The sequence below is a fragment of the Copadichromis virginalis genome, linkage group LG6 (assembly GCF_057382275.1).
Source record: "Copadichromis virginalis isolate Kocher_CV1m ecotype Utaka linkage group LG6, C_Virginalis_male_GT1.1, whole genome shotgun sequence".
Taxonomy (NCBI): domain Eukaryota; kingdom Metazoa; phylum Chordata; class Actinopteri; order Cichliformes; family Cichlidae; genus Copadichromis; species Copadichromis virginalis.
This window is the reverse complement of record NC_140623.1, coordinates 24225877-24245056: the sequence shown is the minus strand read 5'-3', so window position 1 is coordinate 24245056 and position 19180 is coordinate 24225877. Positions and strand designations below refer to the sequence as shown.

Here is a 19180-nt window from a genome sequence, read left to right as displayed (position 1 = left end):
CTGCCACAGCTACCACAATACCTTATCCTTGTCTTCTGTGTCGCTGTATGCCTCTGTCTCTCTCTCTGCCTCTGTGACACACACACACACACACACACACACACACACACACACACACACACACACACACACTGGTGGTGTACACAACTGTATGCAGCCAAGCCACTTCATAGTCAGAGAGTGGTGGGTGTGCTTCTTTCTCATATGCCTTGGAGGAGAATTCATAAACACAAGTGTCGCTAATAACGTTAATGACAATGAGTACATTTAACTTTGGTTTTATTCCAAAGCTCTTGCACTACTGTTACAGGAAAAACAGCCACTTGTTTCCATTTTTTACAATATTGCACAAAAGAAAGAAAGAAAAAAGCAGCATATCTAATAACTGATTCCAACAGACACGATTTACTAAAAAACAAGAAGAAATAAATGTATTTGTCCTTATTTTGCATTTTTTAAATGACGTAACAATCTGATTTTCAACAATTCCAGTGAAAAATTCAATTAAAGGCCAAAAGTAACAAAGCACCTCTCAGTACTTTCCAGTCTTCTTCCTGTGGTATTCAGGCTGTAGTGGCCTCAGTCAGTATGACAGTAAGTCATCACACATCCCTAAAACTAAATGCAGCTAAAAGCAAATAAACTATCTTAATATTTTAACCTTTGTTTTTCAACGAGACAAAATCACTTCTGGAAAAAAAGGGGGCCTTTCCAGTGCGATAATGTGGCTAACTGATCTGAGCTCTATACCACAGGGCCGAAAAGTAAAGTCACACGGTGGCTACACAAACAATTCTCGCTAGACATTATTAGTTAACTGTTAATTGTTTATATATTTGATGGGATCTGGCAATATAAAATCATTTATTATATTACCAGACAGAATATTTCAGATCAAAGTGCTTTTCTTACTGCAAATGAGCTCAGTTTACCAGAACCTGCTCATTATTGTGGGAGGGCGATAATCAGTTTATACATATTTTCCTCAGTTATGGCCAAACCACTGCTCTTTGAGCTTTCTGTGCCCATGTCTTTGTCTTTATCTCCCCCTTTTCTCTCTTTTGCTCTCATACAAACACACACACACACACACACACACACACACACACACACACACACACACACACACACACACACACACACACACACACACACACAGCACGTACCGGCAACACACAGTGAACCAAACATTGAAATGAAGATAAGGAATGGTTTAAAAAGCTGACTTTCTCAAACTCTAAGTCTTCTATTTCACACGTTCCTTCCTCACAGACACACACACACGCATGCACGTACGCATGCACACACAGGAAACACCTGTCCTATACGAGCTCAGTACCACAGAAACTGAGTGACACATTAACACATCACATCACCATGCACACTTCTCTGCAGAATAAGACAGTAACACTGTGTCAATAACATTTCTCACTGACGTTTGATTCCTTAATCCATCTTTCCCATCATCCAGAAGTATTCTTTTACTCCAGGACGCAAGGATCCGTTTTTAACCAGTATTGGACTTAACCGGATGTAACCGGTGCGCTGATGTAAATTAAATAAATACTTTGAAACGTGAGCTTCTGTTTTTGCTATTATATAAATAATGTTTATCTTGTGTGTGCACAAATTAGCATAAAGTTCAAATGAAATGATTTGTGTTGATTTCCAAAGTTAAGTTTATATGTATTTCAGAATAAACAGATGAGTGCTTCTGCATTCTGTAGCTAGAGAGAGTTCTGAAACCTGTCCTAATTTTCTGCATTACTGAACAAGCGCTGAAGTTTTAGACTTTTGTGAATAAAGCTGATTGGCATTTCTTGTTCTCTTTAAGATCTGCCCTGCTTCACGTTTACATAACCTACAGCTCTGCCAACTTTAGCATCTTTACGCTGTGCGATAAATGAAAGTTAGCTTCACGTTTCATTTCCTTAGACAATAATCACTTTTTAAGCATCTTTTTACTGATGCGGAGGCTTTTGTTTTCTGTTTCATAGATGCAGACTGTAAGATTTTACAGTTTTTCTGTTTTGTTTTTACATTTTCTTCCAATGAATATGCTCGTTTAATACCTTTCTTTCCCTTTTTTCTTACTGTATTGTTGTATTTCTGAATACATGATCATAATTTCACTTTTTGGACTATGTTTTAAATAAACTCGGTTCGTATTTTGTATTTATATATTGTATAAGTACACAAAACAAGAAGATCTGAGAACAGAATCAGTTAGTCAGATTCAAGCAAACATGGAAGCAGTACTTTAGCATAAGTGTTAAAGATGCCAGGACTGCTGGGTGGTATGACAGAGATCTATTAGGTGTAGATTCCTCAACAGCTGAAGATGAAATCTGCTCTCAGTGGCTGATCTGTTGCCATGTTATTAAATTCCTGTTTACAGATTTAGACCCGGATCTGTGTAAAATTCATTGTCATGTGAAATGTTTGACTCGTTTCACATCCTCAGTGTTCCTGTTAAATGACATGAACATGGGCAAGAAAGTGTCACTGAGATGCACTGAATGTGTGTGACTGACATTTGTCATTAGCTGTGTAACACAGTAGGGTTCAGCGTGTGTGTGTGTGTGTGTGTGTGTGTGTGTGTGTGTGTGTGTGTGTGTGTGTGTGTGTGTGTGTGCATGAGTGTGTGTGTCATACAGCTGGTTGTGGTCATGTACAGAAGTGGATGGGGCTGCAGGCATCGCATTTCACCCAGTGCATGTGTGCTATGTGATACTGCACCTGTACCTGTGTTTGAGTGTTTGTGTGGTTGTGTGTGCATGCATGTGTGATTGTGTGTGCGTGTATGTGTGTGTGATAGCTCCAGGTCCTGTTCCAGTAGCGATTACACACAGAGAGAGACAGTGACAGAGACGAACTGCGACTAACAACTAGCGAAGCATTGAGAGCTTCTGACAGGATGTAAGATTTCGAGAATTTTCTGTGGTCTCGGCTGGCTCGGCTTCAGCGAGGGAGAATGGAGATCAGAATCGAGTGACGCTGGATTAGGACACAAGCTGTCCCAGCGACTGCTTTGCTGAATAATTGATCCTTGGGCCTGTGACCGGTTAAGAATGAGGAAGGCATTGCTGATGGTTTGGATCGGCCTTTTGGTGCGAGGTCAGTTCTCATTTTGATGCCGCAGCTGTCACTAACTGTTGCACCGCTGAGGCGGGAGTTTGCTTTAATAAGCCACGTTAGATTTGTTACTCTTCATCATCTGTAGTTTCCTTCTCTCTGTTTAGTGCAGCCTTCCATTCTCTTTCTGTGTGTTGCTCCTCAGTGTCCCATTGTGCTCAGGGTCATTATGCCCATAAACTTCTAAACGACCTGATGGAGAACTACTCCAATGCTCTGAGACCTGTAGAGGACACAGACAAAGCCCTCAATGTCTCCCTGCAGATCACTCTGTCACAGATCAAAGATATGGTGAGTAGAGAGGAACGTTTGTGGTCGCCCCCTTTTGTTACTTAAACTTTTCAATACGAGTCTGGGACGCGTATGTCCAAATCCAAGCCATCATTTCTTTAAAAGCCTGCAGGGGAATATATAATGTGGAAAAAAATTAAGGTATTTTGTAGTTTTTTTTAAATTTAATTACATTTATCAATAGCTAGGTGTATTTGTTCCCTTTTCAAACTGTGAGATGACTGCTATATTAGAAGAAACATTGTGTGGATTTGACCACTGCTTGGCCACACCGGTTCAACATTTTAACAGTGACATGCACAGTTTTTGCAATAAAATCCAGAGTGGCATTATGCCGAGGTTGCACTTTAACCCTTTAAAGCATGGACAATGAAACCATTGCAGACAATTCCAATAAAAAATTAAATATATGAGTTTTAATTTGTGTCATATTTTCTACATCTGGCTTTTCCCCCTCAAATGTATTGCTTAAAGATGTATTATGCAATTTATTTTGGATTTTCAGAGGAGTAAAAAATCCCACTGATGATGCAAAAGTCCTAAAAACCCAGAAAAAAATCCATATATTTAATATGCTTCAGTAGGTGTTAAGGGTTAAGATGGTGTGTAATAAAAAACAAATAATGCGGTATTATGTGGTAACATTTTACATCGATCTGATGACAATCTGAGCTGTAGAGATAAGAAATTTAAGAAGCAGCTGACAGTCACATTTTCCTGTAACATGTTTCAGATGATTTATTGTACAGTGGTAATAACTCACATACACTCAGCCTCCACTTTATTAGGCATGCCTGCGCAGACTAATGCAATTAAAAACACTCACCCGCTCCATCTTTTTGACACTCAGTCGTGTATGTTTTAGTGCTGAGGTTGCTCTGCGGTTGTCATAATGAAGATAAGCAATGTTGCAACTGAATAAAGATATAATCATATTTATGCTAATTTGAAGAATTTGCGATTTCCAAATGCCAAGCACCCACCAAACCCCATGGTTCCCACACTTAGTCCCCTTTATACCAGCCTGCTGTGTTAGACCCTCACTGGCTGTTATGAAACTCCACGCCTCCAGTTTGAAACTCAAGCATTCAGTAACAAATTTACATTTCTAAAAGCACTAGCTGGGAAACCCAGATCATTTAACCTTTGTAGGCCTCTTCTCAGATCTGACAAAGAGGCTGTTTTCACAGAGCTTCTTTACTCCCAGTGGTCACATCTTCAGAGCTACAGATAAAGATGGGTTTCAGCATACAGCCTTTCAGTGTACTGTGAGGATCACACTCAGGATAATGTAATATAAAGTAGGAGTCTTCAAGTGTACTCCGTTTGTGGGAGCCATAAATCGAGGCACTGTCACTGTGTCTATGTTCGTGTGTGTTTAGGATGAGAGGAATCAGGTGTTAACCACATACCTGTGGATCAGGCAGGTCTGGCATGATGCCTACCTGAAGTGGGACAAGGAGGAATATGATGACCTTGAAATGATCAACATCCCCAGTGACCTGGTTTGGAAGCCCGACATTGTCCTCTATAACAAGTCAGTAACAAACAAAGACAGAAGAACAGAAAGAAGATGAGGAATCATATTTTTATAGTTAATCAAATGGAAAAGGTGCATCTGATCGAGCTCACGCATTCCTTCTGTTTTTGTCCACGTAGAGCAGATGAGGAGTCGTCAGGCCCATCCAACACTAACGTGAAGCTGCGTTACAACGGAGAGATCATCTGGGACTCTCCGGCCATCACAAAGAGCTCTTGTGTGGTGGACGTCTCCTACTTCCCCTTTGACTGGCAGCAGTGCAATCTCACATTTGGCTCCTGGACCTACAATGGAAACCAGGTGTGTCTGCACACAGGGAGCATGTAGAGCAAGAAGGAGACAGATATATGGCTGACAAACACATAGCGTCTTAAATATTTATCAGTATGTTCTCACTGCTGAACTCAGTGATAGAAAGTATGGAAACACTCATGGACACTACTGAGTGAACAGATGAACACAAGCAAAATGTGCTAAAGTAGATGTTTAAGGAGCTTATTTCTCCATACAGTTGTGGTAGAAGTTTAAATACACTCATTGTGGTAATTTTGAGCTTTTCTTTGAACTGTTGTTTTCCAGGGTGGAATGATTTTCTAATTTGCAACACTGGGTTTAAGTTATTGTGGTGGGTGTTGTTTTTGTGTGATTTAAATGTTCATTTTCTTGGTTTTAACATGATTTCATCATCGTAGTTCTACTTGTTTGTACATGTTTCACTAACATCTTTTCATCGTGCTTTTGTATGGACTCCACACAGGTGGACATCAGTTTGGGCATGGACAGCGGGGACCTGTCTGACTTTGTGGAGAATGTGGAGTGGGAGTGTCACGGCATGCCAGCGGTTAGAAACGTCATGATGTATGGCTGCTGTTCCGATCCTTACACTGAAATCACCTACACCCTGCTCCTGAAGAGGCGCTCCTCCTTCTACATCTTCAACTTGCTCCTCCCCTGCTTACTCATCTCCTTCCTGGCTCCGCTGGGCTTCTACCTTCCAGCCGACTCGGGGGAGAAAGTTTCCTTGGGGGTGACGGTTCTGCTGGCGCTCACTGTGTTCCAGTTGTTGGTGGCTGAGAGCATGCCTCCTGCAGAAAGCATGCCCTACATAGGTCTGATTTATTTATGGAAGTATGGAAACTGTAGAAAGTCATAATAAAAACAGGCATAATAAAAATGCATAAAAATTCATTCAAAAATATAAAGCACAAGGTCAAAATTTTGACAGATTTTACACATAAATCGGGGCCCCACTGGTTACTTAGTCTTGTGGTTATATATTAAAATTTTGCATGGTATCTCAAGATAAATAAACCAGTATTACCTACTTTTAAGCTACCCATACACTTGACCCTATGTATTTATTATTTTTACAGACTTTTTAATAGACTCTATTTATAAATCTGTAATTTCTTCTATCTTCCTTTTTAGGGAAGTACTACATTGCCACCATGACTATGATCACAGCCTCCACTTCTCTCACCATCTTCATCATGAACATTCATTTCTGCGGTGCTGAAGCCAAACCAGTCCCTTACTGGGCTAAGGTGCTCATCATTGACTACATGTCAAAAATCTTCTTTGTCTATGAAGTCGGGGAGAACTGCACCACGCCAGAAAGCGAGAGGACCCCGCTCTACCCAGAGGAACCAATGGGTGATAAGAGCTGCTACCATGACGACCGCTTCCATGATGGCTTCTACTATACTGACAGTGATCCAAACAAATACAGCAATGGGAATGGTGTACATCATCACAAAAACCATCACAAAAGACAAGCAAATGGCAACACCAACAGCAGGCATCACCATTACAACAACCATAACAACCACGCTTCCAGGCTGGAGAGGGGTGACGCAAAGCATGAGCCCACTCAGTGTTACCACCACATCAGGAGGGATGAACTAGATTACCAGGCTCCTCGGCATCCACTGCACCTCCAACACCTGAATGGGGGGTTTAAGGAGCAGATCCTCTATTCCTCAGAGAAGATTCAAGTCCCTGCCTGTCCCTGCTGCTGCCCCTCTATCCAACATAAACAGGTGACACTTCATGCTGTTTCATCCTTTACTACTTTTAAACGCAACTAATATTAATTTAGAAGCGATATGTAGGACTTTTATATGTTTAATATTTTTTATTGCCAGTGTGTGAGTGGTAAAATGACATCTTCTCCATGTCTTTGGGTTGCCCCTTACAGCCTGTGAACTTGGTGAATGGGGAAGGAGTTATTTTCATTTTAATGATCCCTCCCTCAGTGTCTCTCTTCTGCCCCTTTGCCATTACGGAACAATAGCTGGCAAGGAACAAGGAAATGTACAAACCACAAAACAGTTTGTTTCATCACAGCATAAACTCTAAAAGAAACTCCAGATAAGGACAGAAACCAATGAGTAATCAATTAATGAGGATTTTTCTTTAAAAATGTTAGCGAGGACACAAACTAAGATTAGTGAGCTAGCTGCTATGTTGGCAAGTCAGAAATCCATTTGTGTTGGCCAGGGGTTAAACTGTGCTTTGTCAGATAGGGGAAACCCTAATATCTGGTTTAGTTGTGCAACCTCGGAAAACCACCTAGAAATAGACACACAAAACTTTAGAAGCTTATTTCTGCCACTGGAAGGAAAATGCCAGGAAGATTTAGATCAAAGTCAAAATTTTTTAGATATTATCCAGAAGTTTGGGGTTAAATACCTGGAAATTTCAAGCTACTTCTGAATGATCTATAAAAGCTTGTATTGTGAGTTCCAGTAGATTGGTTTTCTTTGCATATAGACCATTAACACTCTGTTCCTGCTGATCTGAAGCTTACTGATCTTTTGGGATTTAACTGAACTGAACAATATGTAAGCTGATCAGCTTAAATATAAATTGATGTCTTGATGTAACCGTACACTGACAATGAACGCCACAGACTACCCTGCACCAGTCCAACATATTGCATCACTGTAAACTTCACCACAGTACTGCAAACTAACCAGTTTATCCAGTATTAATCTGTACTAAACTTCCCAGTATTTTCATGGATGAAGCATTGAGCCAATAGCTCATTTTTAAAAAATCATGCGTGATTTAGAAACACAGTGCTGAGAAAGAAAAAAATATGTTGAGGGTGTAAGTGGGAGTTGGATATTATTTTCTTTATATTAAGCAAGCATCTTATGGTATCAGGAGGAAGCAGCACCTGACTACAGCATTAGGGAACCGGTTTCTAGTCCAAATTCTTAAAATTGTTAGCATGTCTACCTATCGATCCCGTTGTTGGTTCTTGCACTCGTACTACAATCAACTGATTTCAGTTTGCATTTCAGAGGAGGAAAATAGCGACAGTCTAGAGCGTAGATATGGACATTTATTTTATTATTATTGCACAAAAGGACAAAATAAATGGTAAAGTGGAAAACTGCATCCAGGACAGAAACAAACACATCATGCTGCTAACACAACTTTGGGTTTTTGAAAGCATCTGCCAAGAGGGCATGCTAACGTTAAGCTAGTCAAGAATCCAGAGTGAAATCTGAGTGAATGCTGACTGCAGCAGCAAGACCCTGAACTTCAACTGGTATAAAGCAGATGAGCAGTTAGGCTGCATCCTGGGAAATGCTGGAACATCATAACCGGATAGTTTCAGTCCACTTTAACACTTGGAATTGTTGCTAACACTGGCTAACATGAGGCAGAAGAAAACCAAATAGGACAACCTCAAGAGAAAAAGCCAACCCCAAGCTTTCTTCTTGCTAATGTTAGGTAATTTTAGCCTGCCTAACTATCGAATGTAGTGCGAGTAAGCTAATTTATTCAGACCCGCAGGGCTGCCATGGCTGGTAATCTGGATCGTTTTAAATGGCTTAATCAGTAAATTAATTTATCAGCAAAGTTATAAATAGCTTGCAAACCTTTTTTTATGCACATGAACACCAAAATGCTTCATCAGCCAACGTAAGCCATGGTGCATCTTAAGTGTTGAGTCCGACTGTGTGTTTATCCAAGAATAAATAAAAGCAATGGTACAAAGCAAGAAACTGTTTCCCACAGAAAAGGGGGGAAAATGAGGAAGATTATAAGGAGGAGACACTGGACTCACCTGACAGCACTGATAGTAGTAAAACTTCCAGGGAAAAATCTTTTTAAAAACCTTATTTGGGGGAAAGCCAGCAATTTGTAAAAGTGTTTTTGTTAGACTTCCCTGGTGATGTATTCTCATGCCCTGGTGTCCTTTGAAATTAAATTAAATTTAGACGATGTTTCAAACTAAGTGTGTTAAAGCATAAAGGAACTACAGCAAATGCAACACTGCAACATAACAGCGCTGAACGGTCTGGTATGAACCTCTTGCTGTCATGTAAATTCTAGAAACTTATAGACTGCAGTTTGTCTAATGGCCACAAGTGTCATTAGCAGCAATGGCTTTCTGGATGTTATATAAATAACCTTTAAGTGTCCATCTGTCCTTTCTTCAGGTGGTTAAGAACATCGAGTACATTGCAAACTGTTTCCGTGAGCAGAGAGCCACGTGCATCAAGGTAGCAGAGTGGAAGAAAGTTGCCAAGGTGATGGATCGGTTTTTTATGTGGATCTTTTTCGTCATGGTCTTCCTCATGAGCATTCTCATCATTGCCAAGGCGTCTTGATAGCTTCTTCTACTTTTCATCGACACTAAACCTCCAGTCTTGTTACACCTCTGTTCGACTTTAATGCAACGTGAGACAAATGAAGACTATTTTGTCCGCAAGAAAACCGTGTTTCATGTCAGTATTGTGTGTGTGTGTGTGTGTGTGTGTGTGTGTGTGTGTGCGTGTATGTAAGTGTTTGTCTGGGGTTTTTGTTTTGTTTCGACGTAAAGAAGACGAGGTCACTGCACACAAATCATCCATTTAACCACACGTGTGCACGGAAAGCCTCTCGGTTAGTTTATGTAAGATCTGTTTGCATGTGTCACAGAGCAGTGGAGCAGTAAGACAATCCAGGCCTTGCCTTGAACATGCATGGACTCTATTATTGATGAGCTAACAGCCAAACATCCAGCTATAGGCATTACATTTCTTGCCTTACGTTTTAAGCAACCAGAGGATGCTATTTTCCAGAGTTGGCTACGATGTGGGAGGGAGCACCAAGAGGAAAACCTGAAATACTTTTGAAACAGTGTAAATGTCGATGACACAGCCTATGAATCACATCTATCCTTATAGACACTATCACTGGTAGATCGTGTGAGTTAATGCTGTTAAAGCCACATGAAACTGACATTGGTTTACAAAACAAATTTCCCACGTGTGGGACTAATAAAGGTTATCTTATCTTATCTTATCTTATCTTAAGTTCTCCATACTTGAAGAGAAAAGGTGAACATTTACCTCACAAAGACTTTTAACACACTATCTGACCTTAGTGATACTTTTTCACAATAAAGGGTGATGCACTCTACCTTATTGCTAATTTACACTTTGCTCAATGGCACAATTAAAAATAAACCTTTGATATTGTGTTATTAAAAATGATTGTTGCTCAGTTTGTGGTGGTTTAAATCTTATTTGGTGTGTTTGTGAATTCTGTCCCCTTCTTATTGTCCTGTTTTTGTTTTTGTTTTTTTTATATAAAATGCAGCTTATAAACTTAACATTGTATCTTATCCATATCACAGACACTCATTTTCCCTCACCTGTTTTTTTTTGATGATTAGCAGTTTGTTTGGACTGTAGAGGGCAGGCAACTGAATGAACCTGGTTTATTTTATTTAAATGTTTCAATTCAGAAAAGAGCCTCTGGAGGGCAGATTAGGTCAAATTAGAGACGATTCAGTTACTGACTGAATGAATTAATGAATGAACTTGCATAACCAAATGTCCCATAGATACTTTAACAGTACAAGAGGTAAAAACAGAGGATAGAATCATAAATTAATGTATTAGCACTTTTTCTATAAGTCAGTACTCATTAAAATCAGGTAGACAAGCATATAAAACACACACACACACACACACACACACACACACACACACACACACACACACACACACACACACACACACACACACACAGCATGATCCAACACGACTGGTTTGGCAGTGGGTGAAGGTCTGGGAGGGAAATCCTTGAAATCTTATACAGATTTTCACATTTTTGGCCAACAGTCAGAGGTTGGGCTCGTTCAGTGGGCCTCTGGTTCCTTCTGGAGGACAATGATCATCCTCATGTGGCCAGAGTGTGTAGACAGTTCCTGGATGGCAAAAGCATTAATGCAACTGACTGGCTCTCATGTTCCTAAATAAAAAACACAAAACAACAACAACAAAAAAGTACATTGTTCTTTAAATCTTTTTCGAATTGGAAGGAAATATTAGTAATAGAAAGTAATAAAGTTTATTGCAGGCTTAAATTGAAGTTCATTATTATTTATCTTCCCATTTTCAGACACCAAATAAATTCCTTCATAGCTGACTAAATGATTTTCTTTCTGCAGTATTTTTAAAAAAATTACATCAATAATAAAAAAAACAATCAATTGTTGCTTAATCTTTAAAAAAAAGTCTACTGTCCTCCTTGTCATTGCTGTCACAAAGACATCGCTGTCAGGCTGTTATGAGAAGAACTAATCTTTGCTTCCATCTAGTGGAGTTTGGAAAAAGAAATACTGAGTTAGCCTACAGTTAGCAGCGTGCTATGAAAGCAACACGAAGGACAACATTTAGCTGATAATTTCCTCTCGCCAAGAGATGCAACACAAAGTTATTGCAAAGACTTTTAGACATTCTTGTGCAGATGTGTCTGCTTCAGTCTGTTTCTTTGGATTGTTTGACCTCAACAAGGACAGAATACCAACTCATTTTTGACCCCTGGTACCTAAATGACAAATACATATATAAATATCACATTACTATCCTGTTGACAACACTCCTCCCAACCTCTTCACAAACTGCTTGTATCTGCATTATCAGGCTGCTTCTTTCTGGACTGTGTTTTCTCAGAGCAGAGGCCTGCTGAGCCGAGTGCTTCAGATATACAAACTTTCTTCAATCATGAGAAAAAAAGCAGTAATGACAGTTAGAGTCCAGAGGGACCATATGGTCTGACATACCTACCGAGATATCTACAGAACTACAGTGTTTTGGGAGAATAATGAGGATAAACAATAATTCATGTCATTCATCAGTTTTGCACTTTGCTTTTTCCTTCCTTGTTCACAAAAAGTGAAGAAGAAAGTGGAAGAAGAAAGGTGTATTAGCCTCCTCTACTTCCTAGATAGGAGGAAAAAGAGGAAGTGAGACAGAACTAATAGACATTTCTTGGTGGTGCACATCCATGAACGGGGTGTGATAGGTGGGAGCAGGAATCTGGCTGAGCTGCTGGCCACAAGAGATGGAAAGTACTATGTTGTAGCAAAGAACAGGTGCTGGAAGTCATTTTGCTTGGTGGATATTATGAAGCAAGGTAATTAAAAAAAAAAGCACAAAATCACAGGAAATTGCTAGAAAATGGATGAAGATGTAGCTCATCACCTACAGATGGAGAAGTGGTTATTGAATGAGAACTAGGAGCAGGAGAATGTAACAAATTAGCACTATGAGAGAAATTTAAAGATGGTTCAGCAAAAATCAGAGGAAGGAGAAACTGGTAAGAGAAATGGGGAGGATTTTAGGGGAGAGCCTGAGGAAAATGACAGAAAGGAGAAGATACAAGAGAAGCAGTTGACTGAAGTTCTGAGTAAGACTTGACTGATAAGACCTCACAAAGTTACCAACATGTTTGAGGAGCAGGTGGAGTAGAAAGAGAAAGGGATAAAATCAATGGAGGAGAGGATCTAAAAAGATTACAGTAAAAAAATAAAAATACTGAAGGGGAAGTTCAGGAAATACAAAAGGGAAGATGTGACGAGAGTTTCTTTGAAGACACTTAAATTAATTCGTCCAGAGTTCAGAGGAGAAGAGGGGGAAAAGCAAATGGATGATGGACTCACAGATCAGAGGAAGAAAATTCACAAAGAAATGGACATGCAGATGGAAAAGCAGAGGATGGAAAAGCTGAGAACTGAGGCCCTTCGAGGATGAAGTAAAACCCATCAAAATAAAGTTTGAGCAACAAAAGGTTAGTGAAGAAAGCCCCAAGAGACACTGGAGGACAACCTGTGAAGAGAACGAGAAAAGTGCGACAAGGAAATCCCAAAGATGGAAAAGCAGTTTGACAGTAAGTGTTAGGATCTCTGCAGAGAGACAGCACAGGGACAAGAGATGAGACTGAATGCAGCTTTGTGAATGCTGGAACTTACCACTGTGTACAATAACAGCACTAACACTTTGTGTTAAATGTTTACCATTCATGTGTTTGCTGGCACAATAATTACTATTATTAATTACTATAATATGCTCTGGCCTTTAAACTGTCTTCTTTGATTTGACCATTACCTGCAACAGGGAGTTAATGCCCATGTGTAAACACTTTCATTTCAACGAAGAGACCTAATTCCTTTGTATGTCTTACCCTGCCAAAAGCACAAAAAAAGTACAAAATCTCAACGGTGACAGACATAATCTGATGATCACCTCCACGCCCTCTGCTTTGTGCTGCTATCTCTATCTCTTTCATTTAAACCTTTTTTCGAATAAAATCCCATTGCCATTAATAAAGATCAAATATTGCTTGAGTGCTATTTCAGCATCATTACCGATGTTGTGACTTCAACTGTGCCATCTGCTTCTGTTCCCAGCCAAAAACTCTGCTTTTATCCACTGCCCTGTGCGTCTGTGTGTGTCTGTGTTTGAGTGCACTTGTATTACTGATGTTGTGGGAACAGACCATTATTCTGTTTATACAGTCTTGACCTAACTCTGTTTTGGAGACAAAATATGAATTCCAGTAATGTAAATTACTTTATTTCAGCTGAGCACTTGTTCTCCGACTTCGTTTCAGTGTTCACCTGAAAGTATAGTGAGTAAAGTAGTAGTCTGAGTTTGGGTTAGATTAAGTCTCCAGAAAAGAAGTTTATGTCAAAGTCCTCTGAAGAAATGTGTATGCATGTCATGTATATATATATATATATATAATATATAACAGCTAAGATACTGCGCAGGACCCTCAAGCTCCCAGGCCTCAGGTAGAGGACCCGAGCTTGAAGGATTGACCGTGTTTTTTTTTTATACTTCAAGTTTGGGTTCTCTACCAGAGGCCTGGCAGATAAAACAGTACAACACAGTGCATGAATACATGGTAAAACAAAACATAAGGGAATACAGTCTGAATCTCTGAGAGTTAATATTAAAAAAACACCATATCACCATCATCGTAAGTAACAGCCAGCAGTCTGTTAACTTATTATAAGACTGAAAATGTGACAAACTGGATTTTGTAGGTGTTTTTGTTACCTTTGGATACAAGCCAGCTGTCTCCTGGTCAGTCAAAGCATCTTTTTGAGCAGAAAATCAAACTATTGTTGTGAAATTGAATAATTTGATACTGTAACAATTCTCCTGTGTCCTTGACCAAAGCATGGATTTACAGAAATTATGTGAAAATAATGATTAGCTGATAAACCAATATAATGAGATTAAGGACGTGATTGTTTGGATACTGGGTGATTGAGGGAAAATAAACACTACAAATGATGTGACTGACTTCACTGTTTTGAAAACATGCAAATATTTTTGAGTGAAACCAGATGAAGAGATGTCATGGTCCTGGGTCTTTTGATGCAACGTTGTGTGTTATGGACTCTTTTTTAATTAATGGATTGCAGATATTATGTTTGTTTACATCCTCAGGCTATATTTTTAATACTTGGCTATAGTTTTCTTATATTCCGTTTCAGTTTATTCTGCCTACTGTGTGTTTCCCGTACCTTGTTAAGTCTCTGGCTCTGTCTTAGCTGTCTCCTGTTTTAGTTAGTTAGTTTTGTTTTGGTAACTTTTGTGTCATTTTTTAGGTTTTAGTTAAGTTTAGTTAAGGGTTTAGTTTAACTTTAGTTCCAGCTGTGCTCCCACCTCTTGTGTATTTATTTTCTGAGGCTCCTCTCTAGTAGTGTGCTCCTGTATTTTGTGTTTTCCCTTAGTTTTTCCTTAGCTTCTGAGTTTTCTGCATTTTTGATTCCAGCACTGTCTTGGCTTTTGTATTTTTTGGTTTTTGTGAGAATACTAAAATACAAAGCAATACAACTTTTTGGAGTTAAGGACTGTTTCTGTGTCCTGCATTTGGGTCCACACTCTGCCTGCCACATAGAATATCTTGACAACTATATTTAGATAATAAACCAAAAAGCCATGTATTCCTGTCATACATAAATATTCAAGACACTGTTATAAATAAAGATTAGAGACACTGAATGTGTCTGTGAGGAAAGAAAAAACAAAGAAAACCAAAACGAATATCCTGATTCAAATGCATGAAACAAAAAAATTGTAATAATAAAACGCTATGGGGGGATTTTAGTTTCAGCATTTCTGGCTGTAATCTCTATGAACTGAAAAACTGGCCTAAATTAATGGGAACATCTGTAAAGGAAAGTCTTTTGTGTGTTTGTGTTGAATCATCCTGCTTTCATTTAGTTACAGCAACGTCTCCACTGATGGTAAGAGTCCTGAGATTAGGAAAATAAGAGAGAGAGAGAGAGCGAGAGTGAGAGACCGGGAAGGGATTAATCTCAAACAGTAATGCAGAATGAAACTGTTCACAGAGAAAATTAAAAATGGCTCGACATGATTTCTGCTTTTCTCAGGTGGCAAACTTCTCTCAGCTCTGCGCGTCTGGGAGCTGTGCTGTCAGCAGTGAGCATAGCTGGTGGTGCATCAGGTCCCCAGTCAGTCTGCTGTGCGCTCAGAGCAGAAGCTGAGATCAGCCAGAGTGGAGCAGGACACTCAGTCGCCACTGTGGGTTACCATTAAGACTCTTGTTTTGTTAGTGGCGAGGATTCTCGCACTTTAACTTCGACATGTGGCCGAGCGCAGGACGAGGCGATGAATAATACAACCGGCTTGGCGCTGGTAGGAGCTAGGAGCCGGGAAGGGTTACCGGCGCACCGCGTCTTGACGGGCTGTGTTCTGGCGCTGCTCATCATTTGGACACTTTTAGGTAACTTCACGGTGTGCGCGGCCGTTTATCGCTATCGGCACCTGCGCGCAAAAGTAACCAACGTCTTCATCGTGTCGTTGGCTCTGTCGGACCTCCTGGTGGCCGTGCTGGTGATGCCGTGGAAAGCGGTGGCCGAAGTGGCCGGTTTCTGGCCGTTCGGGGGCTTCTGTAAAACCTGGCTGGCCTGCGACATCATGTGTTCAACGGCCTCCATCCTAAACCTGTGCGTCATTAGTGTGGACCGATACTGGGCCATCTCCAACCCGTTTCGCTATGAGAGGAGTATGAATAGGAGGGTTGCATCCGTCATCATCGGTGTGACCTGGACAGTGTCTGTGGTCATCTCCTTCGTTCCTGTACAGCTAAACTGGCACCGGGCGGAGATCGGTGACCCAACCGGGGATAATCCGGCGCACTACGGTAGTAGTATTGACAGCTGTGACTCAAGCCTCAGCCGCACATATGCCATCTCCTCCTCCCTCATCAGCTTCTACATCCCGGTCGCGATCATGATTGTGACATACACACGCATCTACCGGATAGCCCAAATGCAGATACGCATGATATCCTCCTTGGAGCGGGCTGCTGAGCACGCGCAGAGTTGCCGCTCGGACGTTCCTGAACTGATTTCACACCTGTGCACAGAAATGAGCACCCGCTCGTCTCAGTCTCACATCAGTCTACATCCGGACTGCCAGCCCTCTAATCAGTCACACTGCGAGCTCAAAGTCTCCATCAGAAAAGAGACAAAAGTGCTCAAAACTCTGAGCATCATAATGGGCGTGTTCGTCTGCTGCTGGCTGCCTTTCTTTATCCTCAACTGCGCTCTGCCTTTCTGTCCCGGACCAGCTGCTCCGGCGGCCCAACGCGGCCCTTACTGCGTTAGTGAAAAAACTTTTGATGTCTTTGTGTGGATCGGCTGGAGCAATTCGTCTCTAAACCCGGTCATATATGCGTTCAACGCGGACTTCAGAGACGCTTTCCTGCGCCTGTTGCGCTGCCGGGGACGCGGATTTTTGGCCGCGGTGAGTGCCGCGGTGGAGACGGTAATGGCGAGTAACCAGGCGGGAAACTCCAAGCGAGAAAGCCCGACGAAGGTGAGGCTGGACGTCTCCTGCGCGACAAACACGAGGGGAAGTGAGGACAGCGGGAACAGTACGGTGACTGTGTTTTATCACAGAGGGACGAGGTCAGAACAAGTGACGGACACTGAGGACAGGAGCGACAGAGACAAGCTGACGCACATTCCCATCTGAGCGGGATCATTTCAGGGGTCGAGGGGTAAGGCAAACACAAGGAGAACAGACTAAACCCCGGATGTAGAGGGACAGGAAAAGTGAAGCACTGAATTTTTCCCACCAGGGAGATCTCGAGGACCCACAAAATAACCCACCTTACTGCTACACTACATCTGGATGTCTTCTAAAGTCTTTTTCCCATCCTGGGATTAGGGAGTGTGTTTGGATAACTGTGGGTGGTGCAGCTGTTTCTACCTGTGTGTAGACATAAGCTTTATCTTTGCTGATCAGTGCCCAACAAAATCTTTAGGTTAAAATATTCTGAATCAAAATTTGAAGGGGGGCTGTTGAAAAGTTTATAAAAATAGCAGGCTGAATTAGGTGGAGAAGAAAAAGGGAGAAAATATGACCCTTTTATGAAGAAAATATATATAGTTGTACTTTGGAAGTAAAGGGGACACCCGTAGGTGAATACATGCTTGAATCAGGCAGAGGGAGGTGCATCCTTCTCACCCTCACCTCCAGCTTTCAGATCGGAGTAGATGTTTTACATGGATGGGTGGATTAACAGAAAAATTTACTCAGTAGGACAGAGGTTTTGCAGAGTGGCCATTCAAAAGGCAAATAGCTGGCTTTCCTCTCTCTCTTCCCCCAGTGTGGAGAGAGATTTACCAGAGGTCAGGATTTTTGTGACTCTCTAGAAATGGGATTATGTAAGTAACTCACATTAGCACCCGTCAGCTGTGCATCTTGGTGGATGCACGGTGCACTCTGTTACCCCCGCACACCCCCACCTAACCCAGCCACCCCTCCCTCTTTCCCCTGAAAGAAACAATCATGAATTATTTGTAGTGGTTGTTCCTGTGAAAGATGTCCTGACCAGCAAGAACACAGAAGCTTTTATGGTGACAACTCCTGAAAACACAAGATGTGATTCTTTGCAGTAAGGCTGATGCAGAAATGGCCACCACAAGAGCAGAGGCACGCAGTCTCGTCTGCTCTGGATGAACTTTCTGCATATTTTCATCTGTTCATTTTAATTTCACAGGACCTTGTTGGTGTTAAATATGAACGTGTCTGTTGTGACCTGAAAAAGCCACCAAGCCTTAATGGAACCAACAAGAAATATGTTTTTCAACTGCAGTTTGTTTCTAAAACCACACACACATAAGCCTGTAAACCAGAATTTGCTGTTTTCCCACTTTTATTTGTGTTTTAAGGCCTAAACAAAAAAGTAAAGGTGACTTTCTGTATTACTCATTTCCAGTCTATACTCACTGGCTACTTGATTAGGTATACTTTTGGAACTGCTTGTTAATACAAATATCCAATCAGCCAATCACACTGGAGCAACTGGTCAGGATTACCTGCTGAAGTTCAAACTGAGCATAAGAATGGGCAAGAAAGTCAATTTAAGTGACTTTAAACATGAAATGGTTTAGGATTTACAGAAAACGGGCTGAATGTCCAGTGAGCAGCAGGTCTCTGGGTGAAAATTGATATTGATATCAGCAGTCAGAGGAAAATGGCTAGACTGCTTTGAACTGATAGGAAGGCAGGAGAATATCAAATAACTAATTGTTCCAATTAAGGTATGTGGAAGAAAATCTCTGGCACAATATGTCATATTTTGAAGCCCAAGCAGAAGACCACGTGTGGTACCACTCCTATCAGGTAAGAACAGGAAACTGAGGCTACAAAGTCTGGATCCATCCTTGTTGATGCATCGTATATCAGGATAATCGTTTATGTCACAAAGCTTAATTAATATTAAATTGGTTTCTTGAACATGACGGTGAGTTCACTGTACTGAAATAGCCTCCGCAGATTCCAATCCAACAGCGCATTTGGGATGTGTTGGAACAGGAGGTTGACATCATGCATGTGCAACTAACAAATTTGCTGCAACAGTGTGATGCTATCA

General features: G+C 41.0%; 2 protein-coding genes across 2 annotated transcripts; both read left to right on the top strand.

Moving 5' to 3' along the window:
* Positions 1-3071: 3071 nt before the first annotated feature.
* chrna9a (cholinergic receptor, nicotinic, alpha 9a) lies at positions 3072-10464 on the top strand. The gene is made up of 7 exons (XM_085460780.1): positions 3072-3117; positions 3281-3426; positions 4809-4963; positions 5086-5266; positions 5724-6075; positions 6395-7005; positions 9424-10464. The coding sequence occupies exons 1-7, from the start codon at positions 3072-3074 to the stop codon at positions 9592-9594; spliced, it is 1662 nt and encodes a 553-aa protein (XP_085316906.1). The 3' UTR covers positions 9595-10464.
* A 5439-nt stretch (positions 10465-15903) lies between these two features.
* Positions 15904-18495, top strand: LOC146707820 (D(1) dopamine receptor-like). The gene has a single exon (XM_085460894.1). The coding sequence runs from the start codon at positions 15904-15906 to the stop codon at positions 17272-17274; it is 1371 nt and encodes a 456-aa protein (XP_085317020.1). The 3' UTR covers positions 17275-18495.
* Positions 18496-19180: the final 685 nt, after the last annotated feature.

Excerpts from the sequence above, each read along its gene's own strand:
- chrna9a (XM_085460780.1), top strand. The coding sequence starts at position 3,072 with ATGAGGAAGGCATTGCTGATGGTTTGGATCGGCCTTTTGGTGCGAG. Across the intron at positions 3,118-3,280 it reads GATCGGCCTTTTGGTGCGAG|TGTCCCATTGTGCTCAGGGT; the intron begins GTCAGTTCTCAT and ends GTTGCTCCTCAG. Across the intron at positions 3,427-4,808 it reads TGTCACAGATCAAAGATATG|GATGAGAGGAATCAGGTGTT; the intron begins GTGAGTAGAGAG and ends GTGTGTGTTTAG.
- LOC146707820 (XM_085460894.1), top strand. The coding sequence starts at position 15,904 with ATGAATAATACAACCGGCTTGGCGCTGGTAGGAGCTAGGAGCCGGGAA.